Below are 24,400 nucleotides of genomic sequence, written 5' to 3' on the forward strand. Positions count from 1 at the left end.
CAACTAATGGTTCAAATGTGGGATGACCTATTCTGTTGTAATTCTTGGTTATAATCAAAAACCTTAACGGTTGGTTCATGTTGCTGGTTATTGCAGGTAGAATTGCCTTGACTATATGGCATTTCTTCAAAGGATATGCTCCCTGTGCACACGGAGGGCCGCTTCACTGGATTCTAACCAGTGTGTGAAATGCAGAAAAGTAAAACTTTTACTGAATAATATATGGAAGAAATAAGTTCTAAATTATGTTGTGGTTTTTTTGCAGCATTTAACCAGATCTTACATTAAGTTCTTACATGTGGAAACCCTACCATCTCAGAAGGTGCTATTCCCACTGAGACTCTTCAGCAATTGGAGTTCAGTGGTAGACCTTAAGGATTCGCAGCACAGCATTTCACATCTCTAGGGAGGAGGATGCCTTTAATTGCAAGGTTGCAAACGTAGTTTTGCAACTTGAGAATGTGATGCTACATGTCAACACAAGCCTGGGTGACCTGAGTCTGAACCTGTCGAATAACATAAGCATAAGTTTGTAGTGCACCTGTAGTTTTCTGGTTGACATTGTACCTTCCTGTAATCAAGAATATTGCATAAGTACATCTGAGGACATTTATTATTATTTCTGAGTACTTGATATGAGAATTGTCGCTGATAATTTCTGTATTTGGCTACAGCCAGTTAATACTTCTGAGGTACAAGAAAAAGCCTTTTATCATAGCCTTTTATGCAATTGAAGAGTTGCCTTTTTCAATTTGGGTAGATTTAGTATCAGCTCTTGGTCTCTTCTATCTTGCTGTTGTGTATCTCCACAACTGCTTGTGCTGGTGAGAGGTTGGAGCATACAGAATGGTCCCATACTATAGAAAGTCAATGATAAAACAGTTATCTCAAATTTGTACTAAAAGAAATGCCATATATATGGAAGTGCATGTGTAGTAGAAACTTGTTTTAGGTGCTAGAAATTAATCCACCGAATGGGCTTTGAAAGGAATTAAATGATGCTGCCTAAACTATAACCTGAATTGAACTGTAATGACAAAAAGTAGCTCTTCATTAACATTCTTATGCAATTATTCAGTACGTTTAATAACACTGGTCAACAACAAATTTGTTGTCTGCGTTTTTTCAGCTGATTTAGGACGAATCTGATGCACTGAATCCAAAAATCACATTGGTTTTGCTCAATCAGGTCAAGTTTTTGAGTTATGGCCACATGTCTTTTTTTACATTTTTGTTCACATGTACGCTTGTGTGGAGCATTTTAGAAGAAGTTGGTGGGGGTAAAATGCCATGTCGAATAATTGTTTTGATTGGAAATGATTATTTTAATGACAAGAAGTATTCAGGTTTGATAGTTCTGGGTGATTATGTCGAAAAGGGATCAGTTTGAAGTCATAAAACCTCGAAATCTTCCATAAATTGGTGCGGCAAAGCATAAAGTTGGGGGATCAAAACCCCTGGCTCACTCGAGTACACTGAAGGAGAACTATGAAAGGGTGAAGTATGTGCTGGAGAAAATTGGTTATTGAACCGTGCTCAGCATTACACGAAGAAGGACTGGCCTGTGCGGGAGGAATTGGTGCCTTGCAAAAAAAGGAACATCATCAACGACCCTCTGGTGGACAGAGACAGAATACTCTTCCCACCGCTGCACATCAAGCTCGGCTTAATCAAGCAGTTCACCAAGGCTCTGGACAAGGATGGTGACTGCTTCACTTACTTGTGCCAGGCTTTTCCAGGATTGACCATGGAGAAGTTGAAAGCTGGCATCTTTGACGGTCCTCAAATTCGTCAGCTCATCAGAGATCCAGAGTTCAGAAACTCAATGAACGAAGTGGAACTGGAAGCGTGGAAGGCATTTGTTCTGGTAGTGAAGAACTTTCTTGGCAACAATAAGGCCAGAAACTACGCAGAACTTGTCAACAACATGCTGATTGCTTTCAGAAACCTGGGCTGCAACGTGAACGTCAAGATGCACTACCTATTTTCACATATGGACCGGTTTCCTGAGAACCTGGGTTCAATGAGTGACGAGCAGGGGGAGAGATTCCAACAGGACATGAAAGAGATGGAGACCAGGTATCAGGGTCGCTGGGATGCAGTCATGATGGCTGACTACTGTTGGACTCTGAAAAGAGACCTCCCCGCCGCTGAGCATTCCAGGAGTTCCAAGAAATGGAATTTCAAGCCCTGAAGTTTGAAAAATGGTGAAGCAACATGCAATTTACGTGTACTTACCTATATCAATGCCCACCATTCAGTTTACAGTAATTGATGTTTCTATCAGGTAATCAATATTTGTTGTTGGAAAAACATTTTTTTCTCTTAAAAACATATTTAGGATGATATGTGTTGAAAAAAATCAGCTGATAATGCCACAAAAATGTAATCGATTTTGTCACAAGATCTGATTTTTTTTCAAATCAGCATAGCACAAAAATCTGACCTGATGGAGAGAAACGGATGCCATTTCCTGATTCAGCAGCGCAAAAATACCCTAAATCAGTTGTAGAAATCTAGACAACATTCAAAAAGTAAAAAATTGTTGCCCAGTGTAATAAAAAAGAGATGCTGTTCTGAAGTGTGTTTTTATACAATATATGACACTATCCAACAAGACAACTGAATGGCTTATCTATAAAGAGTTTTGAGTGGGATGTTTTACTCCGCAAGCAGCTAAACCACTGCAGGACTTTGTCCTCTGAATTTCTTTCCTCCATGACTTACAACATGCTTACATTTTTCATAGTAGGTTTCCTGGATTAGTCGAATAGCCATGCTAAAATTTACTCTGGTGCAGACTGTAAAGGAGTGGAATGTCCTTCGTAGTGTATATGCAATGCTCATGACTGGACCATTGAACCAATAGTAAGAAAAAGGTCAGCTGATCACTTACTACGGGCCTGGAGTATGGCTGTGCTTTTCATACTTATCTTGGAAGCAAGTTCAGTGGCAAACTGAGGCAGCCCTGGTTGCTTATTCCACTATAAAATGTTACTGAGTAACCAAATCACCATGTTCCAAAGGTGTAGATCTAATCTTATCCTCCTGATAGTATGTTGATAGTATGTTGCTTTCCTATATATCAGTTCCTTCAGAAAATTCAGATCCTAAAGTGATTTAGATTCTATATGCAGATTATCAGCAATAGTTCTTCCCTGCAGCTTCATAATCTGAACACCTACAGCAGGGGAAGGGGAGAGGACAGGGAAGCAAAATTGGACAATAATTTTTCATAAAACTACATAAATGTTTATTGAAAAGGTGCAAGAGACAATTCTAGGAGTGAAGAAACCAGCTGGCATTTCATCCTAGCGAAGATGAGAGTGGACATGGTCAAAGCTTACTGCAGTCAATAACTGCTGAATATTTTTTTTTTCTTCATTAGAAATAAAGCTTGAAATTCAAAATGCATTTTGAATTAACATGACTTTTAAGAATCCTTGTGTAGTGATCACAGTGTTGTGCAGTAGCTAAAAAAGTGATACTTAACATCTATGAGTCAGTCTTTGGAGGAAGCTGCTACCTCACAGTCATATCCTTATCTAAACTAGTGGCATAATACTAGCTTGCTTTACCTTGTATTAGTGTGAGAGGAATGTGAGATCCGTGTTGGACTTCATCAAAGGCCTATTGAATTCAGCATTCTTTTCTCTACTGTGGCCAACCAGTTGCCTGAGAAATGCACATAAGCAGGAAATGAGGGCAATGTATATGGAGCATGTAAAAGCTGTTGTGTAAACCCAATTATTACAGCCTTTTGACCCAGGATCAGACATGCTGTGAAACAGTAGTTTCAAGAAGCAGAAGCAAAAAGGAGTGTGATGCCTTCCTTTCAGTCATTAAAACAGCTGGAATGAAACTGATGCTGTTTTGACCTCACCTCAGATGTCATCATGTCCAAAGCTATAGTTCCTTCTGCTGTGCGATTTGAAAAGTTGGCCATTACTGTCTTGTTTTAGGACATCCGTACTTAAAATAGAAATGAATTATCTGTTTTAATATTTTTTTTCTACACCTGAGCAAAGGAAGATGACTTTAAGGGCAGACATTTCTCTTCTCACAAGTGCAGAGTTAAATTTCTTTTAACGTTCATGGTCAATAAAGACAATCCTGTTCTAATCGCCAGGTTTCAATTAATTTGAAATGCTTCTTGCTGTGGCAGGTTTGATTAGGTTTGTAGTGCTAAAACTCTTCATTATTGTCCGCCCCTACAGATTTGTCTGGGAAATAAAACAGCCCCAGCTGTCATGAACGAAATAAGCTGGTAACGTGTATGGGGAAATGGGTGGAATTTGATTTGAACAGTTAGAAGGCTGATTGAGATGCAGTGGATATTTCATAGATGTTCAGCTCAGGTTCTATATTCTGCCACAAGCAGCCATGTACTCATTGTACTGCTTTTATTGTTTTAAATTTTGGAGTTTAAGAGTTCTTATTTTAAACATAGTATTCTCATATTGATGACACCAAACTCAGCGGAGTAGCCACTGCCGCTGGAGACAGAAACAGGATTCAGGTTGACCCAAACAGATTGGAGAACTGTGCCAAAACTAACAAAATGAATTTCAGTAGTGACAAATGAAAGGTTTTACACTTAGGTAGGACATCTGGCTTTCCAGTAGTACATATGAAAAGGATCTAGTGATCTTAGTAGACCACAGACTAATGATGCAGCAGCAAAAAAAGAAGCCAATGCCATTCTAGGCTGCATCAGCCTAGTTTCCCAATCAAGGGATGTAATTTTGATGGACTGAGCTGATTTTGTTCTGCTGTTAACATGCTGCCAAAGCTTCCAGTGACTGTTACAGGGCATTTGTTTTTTGTTTTTGTTTTTTAATTTTTGTGTGTGTGTGTGTGTGTGTGTGGTGTTTTAGAATGTTAGTATTTTATATGAATTTCATTGGTATAATGTACATACACTTATGCTTTTATATGTAAATTGCTTGTAGACCATGGAACTAATAAATCTTAGAAATAAATCTAGGTGCCTGAAGAAATCAGTCATGCAGATATTCATAGCTTTGTCTGGTGACTGAGAGTTCTGCACACGTGAGGGGCATCTGGGCCCCGTCTTTGTTCTTCAACAGCTGTCTGCTGTACCATATGGCAACCCCTTTCTGAAACTGAGGAGACTAGCAAAAGCAGTTCATGATTGTGCATGGGTCTGCCTGCTGTTCAAAGAAACAATGGCAGTCAAAAAGCCTTAAAACCATGCCTAGGCCACAGGGTGTATTTAATAGGGCTCTTTGGAGCAAAACCCATATTTTGAATTTACTGTGTTGATTTTTAGCAGAGTGTGAAGCAGTAACATTTTTCATTTCCCTTGATTTACACATCCAAGTCCCCACTGGCTTTTTCTCTTTAAGATACTAGATCACCGTAATGCCTGCTCAGTTTCCAAGGGAAGCAGGAGGAATCACCAGCTGGACCACATGACCTCTTACCATGTCCTTTGGAAGACTGGGGACAAGGTTGGTTGCTGACTCATGGTACCACAATCAATATGGGGAAATAGGTGGCGTTTTTTGTTTTTCAGGCATCAGCTTGCAACTGTCTTGTTTTCTTGTCTATGCAGCAATGCATTCAGGGTTCAAGTGTGCCAATTTAATTCTGTGTATATTGGCCAGGTGTATTTATCAGTGCCATTTCCCACCATATTTTCTCCTACATTTTAACATGTTCCCCCCCCCAAAAAAAAAAATAGAAGTAAAATATTTATCATTTCAAAAGCCTGGTGTTTTTTTTGTTTTAACTCACCCTAACCTTAGGAATTGTACAACTGCTATTCATAGCACCTCCGGGGGGGGGGGGGGTCTCAGATCTTGACCTGCTTCCTGCCCTGTAATTTCTATGCTAATTCTGCCTACATTTCCTGTGACCTGGTGACATTCACTATTCCATCCTGCCTTTGTATTAAAGAAGACACAGTTCTTGAAAGCACATGTGATGTGATATCATCAATGGGTTTCAAAGATGCATATTTGACTGTGGGCACTAAGATGTCTGAACAATCCTTCTGGTCTTACTGAAAAACTCTTGACATGAACGGCTTGTCTGAAGCCCAATTTTTCAATAAAACTATATTGGACTATATTGCATCTGTTGTTTGCGCTGTCTCCATCTGTCTACTAAGCAGAAAATAGTGCCCATTGTGTACCCATGGGAACAGTTTTCAATGGCTGATTTTGATTGTGCACTGCATGAGGAAAGAGTGACTATGAAATAAGCACATGCTAACTGTAAAACATACCGCACTTATCTACATTAGAGTACCATTTTTTGAGTGCATTGGCAGAATCGTTTAATTTTTATTCAAGTGTGCCAGAATTCAGAATTCTTCTTTTCTGCCCGCCACCAATATACAGCCACATATATAAAAAGTCATGTTCTGTTTCCTTCTTTTTTAAAGTACACCTTCAGTATGTCTGGCCTTGGGAGGAAAAGAAAGTAGCATTTCAGCTTGGAACATTGATTTACAGAGGCTCCACTCTCCACTTAGCATCAGCACTGGTTAAAGAACTACAAATCTCATCATCCCTGGCTGTTGGCCCTGCTTTGAGCAGCTGCCTGAAGTTAATAATTCAGAACTTTTGGGGGCCAATGGTCCTCCCCACCAAGAGAGAGAGTGCTCTTTCCTTGAACATAGGAAACTGTCTTACACTGAGTCTGACCACTGCTCCATCTAGCTCAGTATCGTCTACATGGAGAGCAAGTGGCTTTCTAGTGTTTTAGGCCCTACCTGGACATGGCAAGGATTGAACTCGGGACTTACTGCATGCAAGGAAATCTACCACTGAGGCGTGGCCCTTCCAAATGCTTACAGTAAGTATTTTTATTTATCCATTAAATTTGTATACCACCCTTCACCCAAAGATCACAGGGCAGTTCACAACATAAAATATAAGGTGATGGCTATTCATTTGTTGACTACAATCCTTACAGTATGACTCATCCTGTTGGAAGTGGATCTGAAGTGACAAATAACCTTCCACTGCCATGTTATAGAGTTGTATGAATTAATTCAAAGGAAATGCAGTGCATTAAAATCCCTTTTGTATTACAGGGATACTAGAATAATAGACCCTCTTCACAGCTTTCTTTTCCAGAACAAAAAAAATTCAATTTTATCAGTATATGCAACCTAGCTGTTTGTACACGATTGAGGCAGTACTTAAAAAAAAAACATTTTCCACAGATGCCTCATTTCTTTATCATGAACAGCATGCTGTGTGTGCAGTAGGATGAGCTCTAAGAGAGCTGAGTTACATAAGAAATTTTTTCAGGCGACTTATTTAAAAATAAATACATACCAGTACACAATATGAAAATCTTGCAGGGAAATGAGGTCACCCACTGAATTTTTCATGTATTCAAGTCAAGCCAGGAGAGTCTGAGAATTATATAAACCAGAGAGCTCACGTCTTTAGCATCTGAACTGTCGGGAATGTATGGAACAGGCTTCGCTGCAAATCTGAAAAGATGAAACATAGAATGACTATATATGAAGTACATGACGGCAGTTCTCTTGAGTGGCGTGGAAAGGAGGGAGAAGGAAACATGATCAGCATACTCATGTGACGAACCTTTTGCTGGACTCAGGGCCAGCCCTAGCATTAGGCAGAGTGAGACAGCTGAGTCATCTCAATGGCAGATACTGTGGTTGTGTAGAAGTGGAAACCCCCAACCATTTCTCCTGAAGATGCTGACCTTTTCCTTCTGTTGAAGGACAGAGTTTCAATTGCTAAGTTGGTGGGCTTCTGTAATTGAAAAGGAGGTGCTGCCTTGTCCTTCGTTTCAGGACTGGATATCTGAATGCTTTCCCCATATGCAAGGGAGGAAAACACACATACCTACAAAATGGATGTTGTGGGGAAGAGTTCTCCCTTTGCTAATTTTGCACGGCAGGAGCTTTCAAAACACACATGGGAGCCTTCAAGGCATCATTCCCCAAGCTTTCATATGAACCAGTACAAGCCAACATTTTGGTGTAATGCCTGCAATGCAAGCAATAGAATGAGATCCTCTGGTCTAAGTTCACCATGGTGGTGTCAAAGGCCATTGAATAATGAGCTGGTACTATAGATAAGCGGGACGCGGGTGGCGCTGTGGGTTAAACCACAGAGCCTAGGACTTGCTGATCAGAAGGTTGGCGGTTCGAATCCCTGCGATGGGGTGAGCTCCCGTTGCTCGGTCTCTGCTCCTGTGAACCTAGCAGATCGAAAGCATGCCAAAGTGCAAGGAGATAAATAGGTACCACTCCAGTGGGAAGGTAAACGACATTTCCGTGCGCTGCTCTGGTTCACCAGAAGTGGCTTAGTCATGCTGGCCACATGACCCGGAGGCTGTACGCCGGCTCCCTCGGCCAATAAAGTGAGATGAGCGCTGCAACCCCAGAGTCGGTCACGACTGGACCTAATGGTCAGGGGTCCCTTTACCTTTACAATAGATAAGCAGAACTGAGGTGTTCACCTCAGGTTAGATATGAAAGGCAAAGAAATTGCTAGCTATTTAATTTACTATTATCATACCATTACATTTGCAGGCACAGATGCTGGTGGGCTTTTCTTCCTCAGCTGCCAAAACAACTTGTTCATTTGATGTCCTGGCCTTCGGTGCCGTGCATCTTGCCTTCAGGGTTGGAGCACCATTTGCTGTCTCAGCTCAGGCAGCAAAGCATCTTGGGCTGGTCTTGAACAGCTGTTGTCACGGCCCACCATGCACCTTTGCTTGCTACCCACAGCTCTGCATATGACAAAGCTTGCTTAGTCAGAACTGGAAAAGTTCTAGACTTTTAAGAATGTGGAATATTCTGTCCGACACTGCATTGCAGGGAATTGGGGTGGAGGATGGGGAACTGTGTCCTTCTCTGAGATGGCATTTAGCTGCTTAGCTTTCTTATTTCCATTCAAGCAGATGAAAATAGTCACCTTCTTTGAATTTACACTGGTGATTTTTGCTGTTTATTGACAATATATCTTTGCTGTTGTTTTACGGGCTCTGTTCCACGCATTTTCTGCAGGTTTGTCTTGGGTTTAAAGAAGCCAACACCGAACGGATGTAATCGGGAGAGTATTTTTAATAGCAGTCTTCTTGGGCACCATGACAACGGCTGCAGCATAAGAACGTAGAAGTGAGTACCAAAGCCTAGAATACAAGGAGTGACAGCAGCAGAAGTATGTGCAGAGGAGCAGGCTGCAGAGGACTGAGATGAATAGGGATCCTTTTCTGGCCATGACAGAGTAGGAGGGCCTCTTTAATAGCTCTTAGCAACGCCCCTGCTTTGACCCTCCTCATCTGTGAGGAAAATCAAATCAATACAGCCTTCTTCAGATCACGATGCTCCCACAGCAGCAGTTCCAGGAGCAGCAGAGCATCGCAGCAGCCTTCGACTCTTCATAAATTTTACCAACATTTCTTGCTTCGATGGTCTCCGCATTTCTGGACCCAGATCACTGCTGAAAATCACCAGATCACCTGCGTCACTGAAAGGCTATTCCAAGTTGTCCTGTAATAGACCTTTTTTTCTTTTGGCCTTCTTTTTGCTTTTAATTCCTTTGGATTTGCTGGCAATTGCAATGTTAATATGAAATGCTTACATCTCTTCCTAGCAACAACAGAAATTTCACTTGCAGCCGAAATGTCAGCTTTGATGATTTCATGCAAGCACACACAAACCCTTTACTGGCCTCGCAATTTATGAGGCTTTTGATTTTTTTGTAATGCATTTGGGATTGTGTAGTAATCCCTTTCCAGGATGTTCAGAATAGATGCTGGGTAATAGATGCTCAGCACTTTGCACCTCTTGCAAATTAAATAAAGTGGTTTTTCTTCTTCCTAGAGATGGCCAACAGAGGACCCAGCTATGGTTTAAGCCGAGAAGTCCAGGAAAAGATCGAACAGAAATATGACACAGAACTGGAGAGTCGGCTGGTGGACTGGATTATCATACAGTGTGGTGAAAACACAGAGCATCCCCCTCCCGGAAGGCAACATTTCCAGAAATGGTTAATGGATGGAACAGTAAGTAATAGTCTTGATGTTGCATCAATAATAATAACAACGTGTGCTTTAAGATTTGCTCCTTAGCTTTTGCCCTCCGCAGCTCCTTTGGAGAAAGCTAATCAATTACCTTGGACAGTGTTTCCCCACCCCCCACCCCCGGCAACAACCCTACTTCCATATAAACCCTGTAGAAATCATTAGGTAACAAAGTAATATTTTGGGATTGGAATTTAACTTTACATTTTACCAAGAGTATCAATTTCATTTCTAAACTGTTTTTCTCTTTTAGGACAATTAAAATATTTAAAACAATTGCTTATTATGATCAGGAGGTTTTAGAAACAATAGCCAGTATATGTGCATAGAGACAGATGGGCAGATTATATAATTCGGTAACTATTTCTCTGACAATTAGAAGAACAGATTTGCTTTGCTTTTCTTTTTTTTTAGCTGAGCTTTTAATACCAGGTTTATCTTCTTTAGAAACCAGTCAGTGTTGGTTTTTAAAAAGAAAAGAAAAAGTAAAATGTGCTATGCTACATTCCTGATCTGTTTTTGTAAACATCCTGAAGACTTTAAATGACATGTTGGATTTATTTATTTTTTAAAACCAAATAAGCACAAAGATGCTGTCCTTTGCCCTGGAGATATAAGACATGGCAAATTATTGAGCCTCTGTCATTGTGTTTTTAACAGTATACCAAATGGAAGCACTTACAGTTGGACTCCAGCTACCGTTTTGCTCTCCCACACAACTGTCAATTGTTATGTAACCTTTAGCGAATGATTTGATTTTGTCCGCCTGAGTACATCCATGCATGTTTGGTCCAGCTGCAGAAATGGAAGCTTTGGCTTGCATTTTTTTTTAAAAAAAAACTTATTTGCTTCTAACACATTCAGAATTATTCTCAGTTGTTATTTGATTTGATTTTTGAGAAGATTTCCTTCCGTGAGTGGCACCAGAGCACCCACACCATAAACTCAATAGCGTGTACATGTTGTCTTTAGTCAGCTGGAACTAATTGATTTTCCCCCCTCTTCATTTCTGCTTCTATCTTTAATCTCCCAGCTGCTGTGCAAGTTAATAAACAGTTTACATCCCAAGGGGAAAGAACCCATTCCAAAGATCACAGAATCAAAGATGGCTTTCAAGCAAATGGAGCAAATTTCCCAATTCTTGAAAGCGGCAGAAATCTATGGAATACGAACAACAGATATTTTCCAGACAGTGGATTTATGGGAAGGTACCAATATCCATTTATATGAGCTTTTATTGAAGGGACAATTGCCTTCTTTATATTACACTACTTAGACTGATGCTAATCATGCGCGTCTCTAGGGTGGAAATTCCCTGATGTCATTATCTTTCTCTTCTGTTTCTGTTGTGTCACAACCATGTTTTTCCCAGCTTGTTATCTTCTCTGAGAGATTTTATATTTTTTCCAGGAGTTTATGACATCTTTTGTACTAATCCATAACTGAAAAATATATCACTTTGATGGAAACCTATCAAATCTAAGAGAAAGGGTAGTTTCTATAGAAGGTTCAGCAGAAACTGTGGTAATATCCAATTTTCACTATGAACAGTATTCCCACAACAGTGTCCATTTTCATGCTTGAGTGAGGCAGTTATCTAAAGTAACCTAGTCAGGGCAAACTGTTGGATTGGGCCGGGCCTGGAACTGGACCTGGACCGGAACCCCAAATCTACATGGTCTTACTCCATCGCTGGAAAATGGGGCAATTCACAGCTAGCATTTAGGCCAAAGATAGGGAGACTATGGCCCTCCATTGTTGAATTCCAATTCCCATCAGCCCCAGTCAGCATGGTCCACAATAAGGTTTCTGAAATAAGGAACACGGTCTCATTTCTATGCTGCTGTTATGCTCTGGAGTTAAAGCATGCTCCTAAATGCCAGGGAACATCTAGTAACCTTGAATGTTCATACTCACACGGGAAATATCCACTAGCAAAGTGCAGGACTTCTTTTAACAACTTATAGATCAACCACTAATCCTCTTCTTGCCAATATCAAGCCCAAACTGTTAAGCATGTTGTCCATCACTTTCTAGAAGGCCCATAGCTCTACATACAACTGCTTTGTATGTAGAAAGTTCTGAGTTCAGTCCTCAGCATCTTCAGATATGAGCTGGGAAAGACTTCTTGTTTGAAACCCTGGAGAGCTGTTGCCAGTCAGTGCAGCCAATATTAAGCAAGATGGGTCAGTGGATCTGACTCAATAGAAGATAGCATCATGTGTTCCTACCATGAACAACATGTGTGCATTTTGAAGATGTTTGCCCAACTGTATGATCATATTATAACTCAGAAACTCAAAGGAAGAGAGTTGTACGTAGTCATGTACCGCATATAGAGAATTCTTGAACTAAATTTTGCTAACACTTTAAGTTTTGGTCAGAATTTTGGGTTAGGAGATAGGATTCAGAGTCATTTGTGATTTAGGCTGCAATCCAAACCTCCCTTCCCTTTGCCGGTGGGGTTGTATGGAGCAGTGAAACCACCACCACATCTGTAGTTGTAGTCCTGCAATGCACAGTGGGTGGGGAGCAGGCAGATCACTGAAGCAGTCTGGGAGTTGGTGCAGCGATCAGGTCCTAAGCCATTGCAGGACAGCAATGGAATCAGCTCAGGGTCCAATCCATCCAGGGTCCACACTGGCTCAGTCTCTGTCAGTCACCCACGGAATGCCTTCTTTTAAGGCTTTCCACTGGCTCCCACCAGCAGGAATTTTGCGGCCTACCCACCAGCTGACACATCCAGCAGGTGATAGGAGGCTGGCTTAGCAGGGCAGAGGGACATCTCTGTTCATTTCAACCCCAGTCAGTGGGGCGCAAGGAGGGGGTGCAGTGTTTTGGCCACTAGTGTTTTGCTTGTTTTCTGAGCTCAAGATTGCAACATCTTTCATTTTCACAATCTGATTCAACAATTTCCCTTCATCTTTGATTTGTTTTCCCTTCCTAAAACTCTCTCTCTCTTTGGAGGACTAGAGTTAGCGTCAACCCATGTGATGATTTGAATCCACTTTACACAACAAGTTGTTTCCCAGAACCTCTACTGGGTGTCTATGTATGTACACCTTCCAGAAAAGTAGCCATGTTAAAATCTTTTCACGCATGACATTTTTCTCACATGGAGCTAATCCCTGTGTAAGAAAAAGCATGCATGCAGCAGCTGTCTAATCTGTGTACATGATTCAAGACAAAAACACAAATCAGTTTTCACAACCAACTCATTCTTCCGTTTTCTTTGGTTTTGATTATTTTCTATTTCTTAGTCCTACGTAGCAATCAACAAACCATCCACTTCCCCTCCTTTCTGTTCATTCTGTGTTTTAAATTAGATTATGAGCTTGCAGGCTCGTCTAACCCATTTACTGTGACTTTTGCATCCATGGTCCTTTTATAGATATGTAATGACGATAATGGCCAGGAAGGCTTGAGACAGTGTCAGCTGAAAGCCCTGAAGAATGTGACTACTAGCTCTCAGGGGAGAAGGCTGAAGCAAGCTCTTCTTCCTGTGGCTGAAGTCCATTCTTGGGCTTATTTACACATTGCCCCCCCCCCCAAAAAAGGCAAATTGCATGTGCTAATTTATACGTATTTGCAAATAATGACTATAATTTACACAGAAATACAATACTAAAATAGGATAAATAGGTGGCCCGTTTGCCTGCTTGGTCCAGGTGCTAAATATTGATGAGAAACTTCAAGGACGCTGCTCTCCTCCCTTCGTGTAGGATCTTTATCTGTAAGCTGAACTTGGACCAAACTTGGACCTCCTCAAAGAGGATTGTGTTCTGTAAAGTAAGACATATGGCCCACCCTCTCATTTCCCTTTTGCCTCCATGGGGCCAGATAGGGAGTAATCCTACAGGAAGCTGGTGAAAAACATGCAGGTGTAAAATAAGCTCACATAAAGAAGCACCATATCCAAACTGCATTCAGCAATGGAGCTGCTGCTGCTTCTACTCTGCCAAACCCTGGCAGAAGGGAGCCATTAAAACTGTGTTCTGTGCCAGGTTGCCTGATTACATGACTGAGTGGAACAGGCTTAGGATCCAGCCTTGGTCTGCTCTCTCTGGTGCTTCCTCTACCATGACCTTGGAGTGTCCCTTTCTGGGGACTTACACTGGCCTCAGATCAGTGAGCTTCACCTCATTTGGGACGGGCAAGTTACACCAGCATATCTTTGACTGAGCCAAGGTTGGAAATTTAATGTCAGCTGAGCCTGGCTGAGCAAATGGACACAGAATGTAGAGAGCTGAATTTAACATTCAGAAAATGGGTAAATGGGAGAGCTAAAATTGAAGGATTTGCCTATCCCTGATTATAATTATTATAAGGGACACGGGTGGCACTGTGGTCTAAACCACTGAGCCTTGGGCTTGCGGATCAGAAGGTCGGCGGTTCGAATCCTTGCAACGGGGTGAGCTCCTGTTGCTCGGTCCCAGCTCCTGCCCACCTAGCAGTTTGAAAGCACGTCAAAGTGCAAGTAAATAAATAAATAGGCACTGCTCTGGTGGGAAGATAAATGGTGTTTCCGTGCGCTGCTCTGGTTCGCCAGAAGTGGCTTAGTCATGCTGGCCACATGACCTGGAAGCTGTACGCCGGCTCCTTCGGCCTATAGAGCGAGATGAGCGCCACAACCCCAGAGTTGTCCGCGACTGGACCTAATGGTCAGGGGTCCCTTTACCTTTACCTAATTATAGAACAGGGGTAGGGAACCTGTAACCCTCCATATAGTGGTGGGCGCCAACTCCCATAAGCCCCAGTCAGCATGGCCAAGCATCAGCAGATGATGATAGCTGCAGTCCAGCCATGTCTGGAGAGTCACAGATTCCCCAGCCCTGTAAGAAAAGCTTAGAACAGAACTTGAAGATCCTGGATGTATTTATTCATCATTCGTTGATCAGTTGTTCTGAGTTCCTGAACTGTACTGAGATCAACTACTTGGGACAGCCATTTTCAAGCCATGATTTGCAGTGTGCTATAACAGAATGCAGGGCTGGAAAAGGCTTCTGCTTGGGCCATTTGCAGGAGTTTAAAATATGTGTATGTTTGTGGAACATTGTGGGTGCAGGCTCCACTCTGTGTGTTCATTAAAGCACCTGTGCTCCTGTTCATTCAACAATAGAAGATGTGTTGGATGGAATGAGGAGCTTGTTGCTATGATGCTCTCCCCTCCATATTTCTGGTATGTGTTTTGTGTTTGTGTTTTATGTTTATTACATTTATACACCACGCTTTCTTCCAAGGAGCTCAAGGTGGTCTACATGGGTCTCCTCCTCCACATTTCATCCCCACAACAACCCTGTGAGGAAGGTTAGGCTGAGAGACGGCGACCAGACCAAGCTCACCCAGCGAGCTTCATGGCTGAGTGGGAATTCAGTTTGGGGCTGAGATTAAGAAATCATGTAGGAATTTACGGTTGGGGTGAGATTTGAACTAAGACACCTTCCCAGTTTAAAGCTCAGACTCCTGGCTCTCACACCAGCCTAATTGATCAATTGACTGTATTCCTATGCTGTTTTAAAGGTAAAGGTAAAGGGACCCCTGACCATTAGGTCCAGTCGTGGCCGACTCTGGGGTTGCGGCGCTCATCTCGCTTTATTGGCCAAGGGAGCCGGTGTACAGCTTCCAGGTCATGTGGCCAGCATGACTAAGCCGCTTCTGGCAAACCAGAGCAGCACACGGAAACACCATTTACCTTCCTGCCGGAGCGGTACCTATTTATCTCCTTGCACTTTGACGTGCTTTCGAACTGCTAGGTTGGCAGGAGCAGGGACCAAGCAACGGGAGCTCACCCTGTTGTGGGGATTCGAACCACCGACCTTCTGATCAGCAAGTCCTAGGCTCTGTGGTTTAACCCACAGCGCCACCCGTGTCCTGTTTTAGATTCAAACAAATCCTCAAACTGCTTGCAAACGATAAATAACAATAACAGAACAGAACCTCACAAGTACAGCATAAATCATATAATGTAATTAACCAATTATTGGTAAAATAATCCAATCTGGTGCTCTGGCGATTGTCAACAGGCTTGCACCAAAGCGTCCTTGTGCCAGAGCGCTGGACCAAAAAACCAGATATTCCAGGATCCAAACTGAAGCCAGGATTGGCTTCTGTGATCCAGGATAGCCTGCTTAAAATGGGACACGGATATTTGGAAGCATTGTGTGGTTGCAGAATCTAGCCATCAAAGGCCCTCGCCTCCTACTTTAATGCTACCTCTTTCTGTTGCCCCAGACCATCTCCCTGCCTTTGTTAAATGAAGATAGCAAAGCTGATTTACTTTGGGACTGCTGGGAAGATTAATGAGTTGAATGATGTTTCTAACAAGGATTGGTATGAAATCAGTGGCAGCCTATTTCCACAATAAACACAGTCACTTTCCTCTGCAGTAGCTCCAGCAGTGAGTTCTCTTTCCACACGCTGCGCTCCATGGTTTTCAATATTGTTGTGCCACTTTAGATTTGAGGTTAAGTGGGGTCACGCATCAGTCTCTCTGCAATTAGGTCAATTTAAGGCCCCATCTGCACTATACAGAGTTCCTTGGGAAGAGGGTTTGACTGTTAAACCTCTTCGGGAATCTTAGCTCTGTGAAGGGAACAGGGCTCTCAGCACCTTTAACAAAAGACAGGATCCAAAGTTCTTTGGGAGAGGCACGGTTGTTTAAAGAGGTATGATACAGCTTGAGATGTATGGTGGAGATGCAGACCAAGCTTTGCAAAGGGGATCATTTTTATGTGGAAGGATTGGCTTGCTAAAATGGGGAGACTGAGGGATCAGTGTAGGGTCTTGTCTTGACACAAGGAAGGGATCTGGCTGGTAGTGGAAGGGCAATGAGTTCACTGGACATGGAGCAAAGTGTGAGGCATAAGCAGAGAAGGCGTATGAGCGGTCCTAAGTTAAGTGTGCTGTATACAGTGCTATACACAGAATGGGCAGGCCCAGACTTCAGTATTCATAGCTTTAGGAATTAGGGATGAAGGAGAAATTTGATTCAATTCACCTTTAAAGACAAACTTATCTAATTCCAAAAACAATTCATCCTTCAAAATTCACACTTCTCCAAATTTTACAATGTCAGGTAGCATTCACAGAGATGTGCACACTAGTGTAAAGTGTTGGGGGGAATGTATATATTGGTGAAAATAACACCCCAAACTGCACTGTATTGGGGGGAATTGCAGAACCACCCCAGTGTCAACTGCAAACCATGCAGTTTGCAAGGTGAAAGAAGCAGCAGTTCTGGGTGAGGGAAACCCTGATGGTGCCCACGAGACCAGAAGAGAAACAGAAAACATAATGGGATAACAAAGCCTTGGGGATTTCTGGGATTGAACTGGTGTCTACAGTACTGTCAAAACTACAACCGAACAACGTAGCAGTAAAGAATCTCTCTCTTCCTCTGCCTTTCTAGGGAAGGACATGGCTGCTGTACAAAGAACTTTAATGGCTTTGGGCAGCGAAGCTGTCACAAGGGATGACGGATGCTATAGAGGGGATCCAGCCTGGTTTCACAGGTAAGGATCTATAGCTCTTCCCTGGATCCCCTGGGACCATTTTTTGGGTGTAGACTAAATGTGTCAATCAGCACCAAATTCACCGTTTGCTGAATTCATATTGTCAATCTTTGAGCGGGGTGGTTCCTAAACCTCCGTTCCCCCACCCACCCCAATGGGTCACATGAAAATTGCTGAGAGTTTTGGTGGACCTCTTAATTATTTTTCTGTTGTTGTAGGAATTCTAATGCACTGGGAGGTATGGCCTTAAATTGTATTTTTCCTAGGGCTGCTATATGTCCAGAATTTGCTGGACCCTTTTTTTTTTGAGATTTTGCTAAAAAAAAGGCTCCACAACTTTGGCCAATTTTTTTGAAATATGGCAACCCTAGTTAATGGGTTAACCAGAAGGTTGGTGGTTCAAGCCCATCCAGGGGCATCTGTGGGCAGGATTATTTTTTAGCAAAATCTCAAAAAAAAGGAGAAGTTTTTGAGGTATTTTTAGGGAAATTCACCAAAATCTACATTTCCAACATGGGTTGCAATACATCTGGATTTTTCTGGACATTTAAGTCATTTCTGCCTGGGCGCTGTTACAGTCTGCTGAATCCCGGCTACATCTTGGAAATTCCGAACATATGGCAACCCTACATTAACTGACCCATTGCATCACATAATATAGTCATCTAATTGTCCACAGATGATTCTAAACTTCTAAATAAATTTCTAAATTATTTCCCACTGTATTCATATGTGAAACCAGCAGGAGGAGGCGATACTCCAGAGGCTGACTGACTGAATGTTGGGGGTGGAATGAAGGAAGAGTGCTATGAAAGATTGTCATGAAAAGGCTGCTAGAATTATGGCACACGAGGCCCTTTTTCAAATTCTGATAAGCAGTTTCATCCCCCTAGGATAATTCCAAAGACATTTGTATTCATAATCAAATAAATGTATTGCATGCTGTGTGCTTTTAAAAATGGAGTCTTTCCTCAAAGTTTTGTTCTATTATCCGATTTGTGCAAATTAATCGGCAGCTGTGACTAAATCATCCAGAACCTGCAATGAAACCTTTTTTAAAAAATAAAAAAGCAAGTATACACCAGAGTAAGAGAGCCAACTTTTCTGGACAACTCATTGCAGAGTTGGCATTTTATGGATTTTGTAACACCAGCTCCTGGGACAATGGTGCTCAGTCTTCAACATTCTTGCCTTAATCTAGCAGATCATTTGGGCATCCACTTAAGTGTTTTGCTGGATGGTGGCCAGATTACTTAAGACCTCAGCCATTGGGAAAGCGTTATATTGATTTGGCCATGCTAAAAGATTTTCCCCGTCTATTTTGTGGGCATAGCTAATGCATCAACAGCAGCAAACCCAGGAGATCTAGTTTTCTGATCTTTAGGGTGGATGGGAACCTTTCTAAGAAGGATCAGAAGCTATCTAAACTCTAGAACAGCCTTCCCCAGTCTGCTGCCTTCCAGATACGTTGGGACTCAGCAGTGGCACAATAGTCAGGGACGATGGGAGTTGTAGTCCAATTGAAAACATCTGGAGGACACCAGGCAGGAGGAAGGCTGCTCTAGTAGGAGTCTTTCTCTGATCATGCCCCACTTGCTTTGCCCTTTGCTGTCCTCTGGATGAGAGCTTCAGCACTTACTGTACCTGTGTTCCTTTTTAAGGAAAATGAATGCGAGGAATTAAAGCCCAGAACATGTACCACTTTAGATCTGCTTCACCAATCCACCTAAGTGCTCAAAGCGATGTGCAAATGAGAACTAACTTCAGGCTTGTCACATTTACAAATTCTTCTTCACAGGAAAGCACAAAAGAACCGGCGAGGGTTTTCGGAAGAGCAACTTCGTCAAGGACAGAATGTCATCGGTCTCCAAATGGGGAGCAACAAGGGAGCGTCTCAGTCTGGGATGACGGGATACGGCATGCCAAGACAGATCATATAGGTCACATTCTTCACCTTTAAACACACACTCACACAATCTACAGCATGGCCTGACTGGGGAAAAAAAATATAGCTAGTTAATGTTCATGCTAAAAAGAAAAAAAATCTGCTTCTAATTTTTCCCTTCTAAGATTTTTGGATTTCTTTTTCCAGCTGCAACCTTTCAACCTGAAATGTGGACCTGTGTGCTTGATGTGTACCACTTTGCACAGCACATTGATGCCCTGTGATGTTCGTTTCTGAACTATGCAAAGACTGTTTTTCTGTATTTATTTGCAGTTTGTTACCTTCTGTACTTGTGTCTTATTGAACTTGCTCTCTTGCACCTCGGCAATCTTCTTCTCCACTCTACTGGTGAAATAATTTGCTCTTCTAAAAATAAAAATAAATCAGGGGGAAAAAACAATCTGGAAAAAGACTTGCTCTGTAAAGAGAGAAACACAAGGCTTTCTATAGAGCAAAGCCAGGGTCTGATTTAATTGCTCCAAAAGGCAAGGAGGGAGAATATGTTTTGCAGTGTTTGATACCAATGAGAAGAATGTGCCTAACTTTGAGCTCTAACATGGGCTGTGATGCTGTTTAGGATGATCCCAATAAGGGGGGGGGGGGACACCAAACCTGCAGCTTCAACCAGGTGCCATTTGGATCTGCTATACCAGGGATGGCCAACAGGTAGATCGCGATCTACTGGTAGATCATGGGGAGCCTGTGGTAGATCGTGGTAGATCGAGGGACCGCTTCCACCCCCTCCCAAAAAACTTTGAGCTCCCCAAAAAGGTTCAACAACTTTTACTTTTCCATAAAAGCTCAGCAACTTTGACTTTCCTCCGAAAGCTCAACAACTTGATTTTCTAAAAAAAGCCTAACAACTTTGGTCAATCCAGTGGGTAGATCACCACCAGCTTTTTTATAGAGGGAGTAGATTGCAGTCTCTTGGAAGTTGGACAAGCCTGTGCTATACCTAGAAGAAATGAATGGGCTGACCTATCACAGGAAAAGTTGAATGAGCCAAACAATCCTATATTTATTTTAGGCCTGGTATGAATGTTTGTTGTTGCTAAACTGGCTTAATGGGTGCTTCATCCAATATATTCTCAGCCCTGGAAAGGAAGGAGAAACACAGAAGAAATGTTTATTTAAAGAATCCCAGGCCAGCCACACACCCAGCAGGCACATCCCAAGCAGGCCAGCCACACACCCAGTTTTTAATTTTGTTTTTTGGAAATATACCAACAGCATCCTTGAGAACCTTGCTGCTGCCAGAGGCAGTAATGCTTCTGATGCCAGTTGCTGGATGCCCCATGAGGGTGGGATGCTGTTGTCCTACTTGTGGGTTTCCTGAAAGTGTCTGATTGGCCACTGTGAGAACAGGATGCTGGAACAGGATCCTGTTCTAGGGTAGGACTCGAACCAGTGGCTTCAAGTTACAAGAAAGGAGATTCCGACTAAACATACAGAGAAACTTTCTGACAGTAAGAGCTCTTTGACAGTGGAAAAGCCTCCCTCGGGAGGTGGTGGGCTCTCCTTCTTTGGAGGTATTTAAGCAAAGGCTTGGTGGCCTTCGGTCATGGATGCTTTAGCTGGGATTCCTTCATTGCAGGGGGTTGGACTAGATAGGGTCCCTTCTAATTCTACAATTCTGTGATTCTATGATTCTGTGACTGGATAGGCCATAATGTTCTTTTCATTGAATTGTAGGGTTGGAAGGGACCCTAAGAATCATCTGGTCCAACCCCCTGTAATGCAGGAATCACAACTAAAGCATCAATGGCAGATGACCATCCAACCTCTGCTTAAAAAGCTCCAGGGGAGGAGAACCCACCACCTTTCATGGGAGTCTGTTCCACTCTTGAACAGCTCTTACTGTCAGAAAGCTCTTCCTGATGTTCAGTCAGAATCTCCTTTCTTGTAACTTGAAACTGTTGGTTCGGGTCCTCCCCTCCACAGCTGGAGAAAACAAGCTTGCTCCATCCTCCATGTGACAGCCCTTTAGATATTTGAAGGTGGCTATCATATCTCCTCTCAGTCTCCTCTTAGGCTAACCATATGGAGCTCCTTCAACCATTCTTCATAAGGCTTGGTCTCCAGACCCTTGATTATCTTGGTTGTTGTCCTCTGCACATGGTCCAGGCTGAAAATATTCTTCTTAAATTGTAATGCCCAGAACTGGACACAGTACTCCGGGTGTGGTCTGATAGAGCAGGAATATGCCTCCACATTGCCCAGAAACAGAGGGCTTCTTGCTGGCCAGCCTGGCGATATGGTCAGACAACATGCAGAACACTAACAGTGACACCAAATTATCCTGAACATAAGAGTCCCAGGCTGCTCCCACCATGGGCACTTACTATGAAACCAACTCTATTGGTTTATCACTTCCCTTTCTAATTCATTTTCTCTCCTCCTCCCTTCCCATTGCAGCGGAAAGTAGGCAGGAGTGGGAGTCCTACAAAGCTTAGAGGGAGCATTTAAACATCTCACTACACCCAATGGTCTCAAGGAAAATTGTCCCCCAACTTCTGGGGTTGGAAGGAGAATAGCTATTCAATTTCTAAAAGCATGCTTGTAAATTGTCTACATCTGGAAGCGCCCTTCTCCCAAATAATATAGAGAGTAAACACACAGCTCCTGTGGGATTCCCAACAGGCCTGCAGGAAGGCACCTGAGACCCAAATACTGCACTGTGCACACACAAGCATCCCTGGCCTTAGCATTAATCAGTCTAAATTTGGCACCATTCAGCCTGTTCCATTTTTAGAGAAATGTGATGCCATCTTCTTCCTCTATATACTGAGTCTATGATGAATTATGGTTCAATAAAACCAGGCACAACTAAGGTAATAAAGACTGCAATGGACAATAGGATCCTAAAACATCATCTATCATACCCGTATCCTGCTATATTTCAAAGAACACTTCTTTGAAATGGCAAACGCTGAAAAGGTTTCTTAACTATTATAGAGTAAGACACATCATAAGCTATTCCGGACCTGCATTGTTCAGGGGTTTGTGCACTAGCAAAAGAACCTTGAACCTGGCACATGCAGCATTGCTGCCTAAGGCAGTCACCTCACTCTGCCTAATGGTAGGAATGGCTGCAGTGATAATCCATAAAGCTGCAGGCTTTGCCTGCTAGATGATGACACATACTAAACAGAAGCTGCTCAAAGTCACATGATCATAGCAGTCCTCCAGTTTAGTATTGGTCAGACAATGGCCTCCCACAAAAGTAAGAACCAGTATGCTTCTCTCTTCCTACATCCAGCCTGCTCTGCTCTGCTCTGAATGCGTCAGCCCAAGCAAAGCTTATTACAACAGGCAGGAAACACAATAAATCCTAGGATATCCAGTTAGCCAGTTCAATCAAATCAGGGCTTGGGAACATTAGAGTAATACAATACAAGTAAGCTTTAATTGACAAAGGGGGGGGGGGGAGATGGAAGGAAGGATCCCGCCTGCCACACACACTGTGGGAGTTTGCTCATTAGCAAATGTGGCTGTTTTATCGTGAAACATTTCAGTTGTTCCTGTCACCCACAGTTACTAAGTAAGCGAGAGAAATGGTGTTGAAACGATCTCCTACAGGCCTTTCCACACACCCCTTCCATTTACTGCTCATCTGCTCCCTCTTCTTCAAATCCCCATCTTTCAAGCCGGGTTGTAGCCATGGGAGGTTTTTGGGGACCTGGCCATTGAGGTGATTCAAGTTTCCTCCCTTAAATGCCCAGCTTTCACTAAAAATAAAAGTTCCTATGGAGATATAAAGATATATCCCCATATAAATCTGGCACTGTTTTACTTTAATCTTAAAAAAAAAATCATCCAGCAAAAGAGAAAGATAATCTTGGTGCTGATGACATTTTAGTATCCTATTGTTGGCTGCAGTTTTTATTATCTTAAGTGATGCCTGGTTTTATTGTGTTTTATTTATCAATTTTATTTATTCATCATGGGTCCAATATATATTGAAAAAACAAAGTATTTTTTTGTCTGAATTTAGCAGCTTTAAAAAAAATGGAAAAGGCTTGTTGCCTTTAGCAGCAGCATAATGTTCGGGTACCACTAGATTCATGCCTATATCCTCAAGCTGCAGTAACATAAACTCATCCAAGCAATAGCAGCTACCTGGGAATGCTTGACGGCTATACTATATACAGAGTGACAACTCAGTCAGAACAGATGTGAAGGATGTTATCTTAGAAGCGATCAGTAAACATTCTCAGCGTACAGTTTTCTGAGAGAATCTGCATCAGGGATGGGAAACCTGTGGCCCTTCAGACAGGGTCAGTCCTACCATTAGGCAATGTGAGACAGCTGCCTCAGGCAGTCTATAATCAGTTCTGTATGCATAATGGGAAAGGGAGCACCATCTAGCCAGTGTGGTGTAGTGGTTAAGAGCGGTACTCTAGTAATCTGGGGAACCGGGTTCGCATCTCCGCTCCTCCACATGCAGCTGCTGGGTGACCTTGGGCTAGTCACACTTCTCTGAAGTCTCTCAGCCTCACTCACCTCACAGAGTGTTTGTTGTGGGGAAGGAAGGGAAAGGAGAATGTTAGCCGCTTTGAGACTCCTTAGGGTAGTGATAAAGCGGGATATCAAATCCAATCTCTTCTTCTTCTTAATCTCAGGCAGTGAAATGTTTTGAGCCAGCCCTGCCTCCAGATGCTGGGGGACTCCTAACACCCAGAAGTGCCAGCCAGCCAGCATGGGCAGAGATGCTGAGAACTGGAAGGCAGTGATATCTGCAGGGTCATGGATTAGCCCCGCCAATCTACCTCAAGTAGAGTCTCCATGAGTCAACTCTGTGTCTGTAAGGGAGATCTTTCAGAAACTTTAAGAACCGCCATTCCACTGGCCAGTTTTGAATGGAAAAGTGGTCTTCCCATCCTTCCAGGTGACTGGAAAATTA

General features: G+C 42.6%; 1 protein-coding gene and 1 long non-coding RNA gene across 4 annotated transcripts; one reads left to right on the forward strand and one right to left on the reverse strand.

Annotated features, from left to right (window-relative positions):
* Window positions 1-4,854: 4,854 nt before the first annotated feature.
* On the reverse strand, window positions 4,855-7,747 carry LOC308475658. The gene is made up of 2 exons (XR_013985350.1): window positions 7,314-7,747; window positions 4,855-6,433 (listed from the first exon to the last, which is right to left on the reverse strand). It is a non-coding gene; the product is annotated as an uncharacterized lncRNA (long non-coding RNA).
* On the forward strand, window positions 6,619-19,897 carry TAGLN3 (transgelin 3). 3 transcript variants are annotated; one of them, XM_081002789.1, is made up of 6 exons: window positions 6,619-6,825; window positions 9,023-9,133; window positions 9,842-10,023; window positions 11,075-11,249; window positions 17,450-17,552; window positions 19,351-19,897. In XM_081002789.1, exons 3-6 carry the CDS (start codon window positions 9,844-9,846, stop codon window positions 19,490-19,492), a joined length of 600 nt encoding a protein of 199 aa, XP_080858915.1. In that variant the 5' UTR covers window positions 6,619-6,825; window positions 9,023-9,133; window positions 9,842-9,843; the 3' UTR covers window positions 19,493-19,897. The 3 variants fall into 3 exon arrangements, with proteins under 3 accessions (XP_080858915.1, XP_080858916.1, XP_080858914.1); XM_081002790.1 differs by lacking the exon at window positions 6,619-6,825 and having other exon boundaries at window positions 8,814-9,133; XM_081002788.1 differs by lacking the exons at window positions 6,619-6,825; window positions 9,023-9,133 and adding an exon at window positions 9,154-9,510.
* The last annotated feature ends 4,503 nt before the right edge of the window (window positions 19,898-24,400 follow it).

The sequence above is a fragment of the Podarcis pityusensis genome (assembly GCF_964106645.2).
Source record: "Podarcis pityusensis genome assembly, chromosome: 4".
Lineage (NCBI taxonomy): Eukaryota > Metazoa > Chordata > Lepidosauria > Squamata > Lacertidae > Podarcis > Podarcis pityusensis.